Source organism: Cystoisospora suis (genome assembly GCF_002600585.1).
Source record: "Cystoisospora suis strain Wien I chromosome Unknown contig_2300, whole genome shotgun sequence".
NCBI classification, from domain to species: domain Eukaryota; phylum Apicomplexa; class Conoidasida; order Eucoccidiorida; family Sarcocystidae; genus Cystoisospora; species Cystoisospora suis.
This window is the reverse complement of record NW_027155099.1, coordinates 4,824-7,068: the sequence shown is the minus strand read 5'-3', so window position 1 is coordinate 7,068 and position 2,245 is coordinate 4,824. Positions and strand designations below refer to the sequence as shown.

At 43.4% G+C, this 2,245-nt stretch overlaps 1 protein-coding gene across 1 annotated transcript; it reads left to right on the top strand.

Moving 5' to 3' along the window:
* CSUI_004821 (uncharacterized protein) lies at positions 1-2,104 on the top strand (the record flags this gene model as incomplete). The annotated part of the gene is made up of 1 exon (XM_068065005.1): positions 1-2,104. A coding segment is annotated over one exon (367 nt), but the record flags the coding sequence as incomplete, so codon positions are not given.
* Between the last annotated feature and the right edge of the window lie 141 nt (positions 2,105-2,245).

The window sequence follows — 2,245 nt, the reverse complement described above, 5'->3', positions numbered from 1 at the left end:
TACTAGTAATAGTAGTCATCATACAACACCTCCGCATCAATCTCTTCAGTATACAAATAAGAATTCCGTCGGATCTTCTTCCTCTACCATTGCCAGTCATCCAAGTGATCTCCATTCCCAGCAGGCTCGCTCCTCCTCTTCTTCTTTTTCTGTTCCTCTTGCCTCTTCTTCTCAGGTGTCTTCTTCGGTGCCTTCCTTTGCTTCCTCTGCTGGGGGGGGGGTGGTAAGTTCTTCTTCTTCTTCTCTGGGGGTATCGCAGAGCGGACGTCTACGGCTGAATCCAGGCGCAGGCTTACTCATCAGCCGAGGTGTACGTACAGCGGGGGAGGGAGGACAGGGGGGAGAGAAGACACAAGAGGATCGGTAATAGGAATGAAGACGAAGAAGGTAAAGAAGAAGAAGAAGAAAACGAGGGGGATAAATCAATGAAGAGGAAATGAATGAGTGGTGTATGTTGCTCTCTTTTCCGCAAGAAGGGGGGGGGAGAAGGAGAGGAGAGAAAGAAGAAACGAGAGAAGAAAGATAGAGGATCAGAGGAATGAGAAGGCCGAGTAAAGAGAGAAAGTGAAAGAGAAGAAGGAAAAAGAAGAAAGATGGGGGAAACCAAAGGGATAGCAAAAAGGATCTTCAAAACAAGAAGAAGAAGAAGAAGGAAGAAGAAGAGCTTGTTGTCGAAGCCCCCCTTCTTACGTCTCTATCTTTCACTGGGTGCCGCACTTCCCCCTCACATCTTTCTTCTTCTTCTTCTTCGTACCTAGCTAGTATAATACTACTTCATCTAGCACACATCTATATATTTGGATACCCATACATATACATATATATATGTGTATGTCTTCTTAGCTGCATGCACGTGAGACACACACAATAGTAGGGAGGAAAGGTGTATAGGAGGTGACAGGAGTCTAATCATCCATCTGTATGTATGTATATATGTATTTATACAGAGATAAATAGATATAGAATGTATGGAAGGCGAAGGGTAGGTTTTTCTTGTCTTGAGGCATCAGGAGAGGAGCAGGAGGAGGAGGAAGAAGAATTCCTATCTAAAGGGAAGAAGAGGGCAAGAAAAGAAAAAGAAGTTTCAATGAATTCTTACGTCTCTCTACAAAGGCGGCGGGGATAGGGGGATGTGAGAGGAAGAAGATACAAAGCCCCTCCTCTCCTTTACGCACTTCAGTGTACTAGTTCTATTCTTGTCTTCTTTCTTTCTTTCTCACTCTTTCTTTCTTCGCTTTTCTCTTGTAGTTGAGAGCTCCTGGGGAGAAGAAGAAGAAGGCAGAATACGTCAGGAAAAGAAGAAGAGAATAAGGGCTTAGAAGAAAAAAGGGAGAGAAAGAGAGAAAGAAGATATATGTAATTTTCTTTTTTTTTCTTGCCCGTGCATGCGGTTGACTTCCGTCATCTTCTTGTCCTTTCTGAGCTCTCAATAGCTCTCGCAAGGAAATCTCTTCTTTCTCTCTCCTCTTCTCTCTTTCTTTCTTTCTTTCTTTTTCTTTTGTTTCTCTAGACACCTCAGTCCGCAGTGACTTGGGCTTTCCTCTTTCTTCTCTTTCCTGTCTCACACACATCGCAATCTTGAAGGCCAGTCATATCTCTTCTGCCTGCATGCAGGGGCATGCACTCATGTGGAAGGACTCCTAGGAATATCGCCAGCAGTTGCGTCCCTTCTTTGTCCCTACATATACATACACATATATATATAGATAGATAGATATATGTGTATGTATAGAAGTATTTGTATAGATAGATGGATATGCGTGATAGAGGAATGCGTACGGGGGATGTGCGTATATGTGTAGAACTTCTCGTTTGGATGGATTTGGGAGAATGAAGGAAGAGGAGAAAGAGGAGATCGAGTTGTCTCTATGTCTCTGGTCGTCTATCCGTTTGTCTCTCTCTCTCTCTTTTTCTTCCTCTCTTCCTGCTATCTGCTTGTATTCTTTCCTTTTCTCTCTGTTGAGAGAAGAATGCAACAGCGAGTCACTTTCCCTATCTTCTTCTTCTTTTTCATTGGAACGAAACACGACTCTCCGGTCAATACCCGTCTTTTCTCTGTCTTCCCCCCTCTTTCTTTCTTTCTTTCTCGCTCTTTCTGTCTTCTCTACAGTTTCTCTTGCTTCTTTCCTGTCTACTCCATAGAGAGATAGATGAAAGAGAGGTAGATCAAAGATGGCTAGATAGACAGTATCGTTCTACTGTGTGTAGGTGTTTCTCAGGTCGAGAGAGAAAGGGAGAGAGAGAG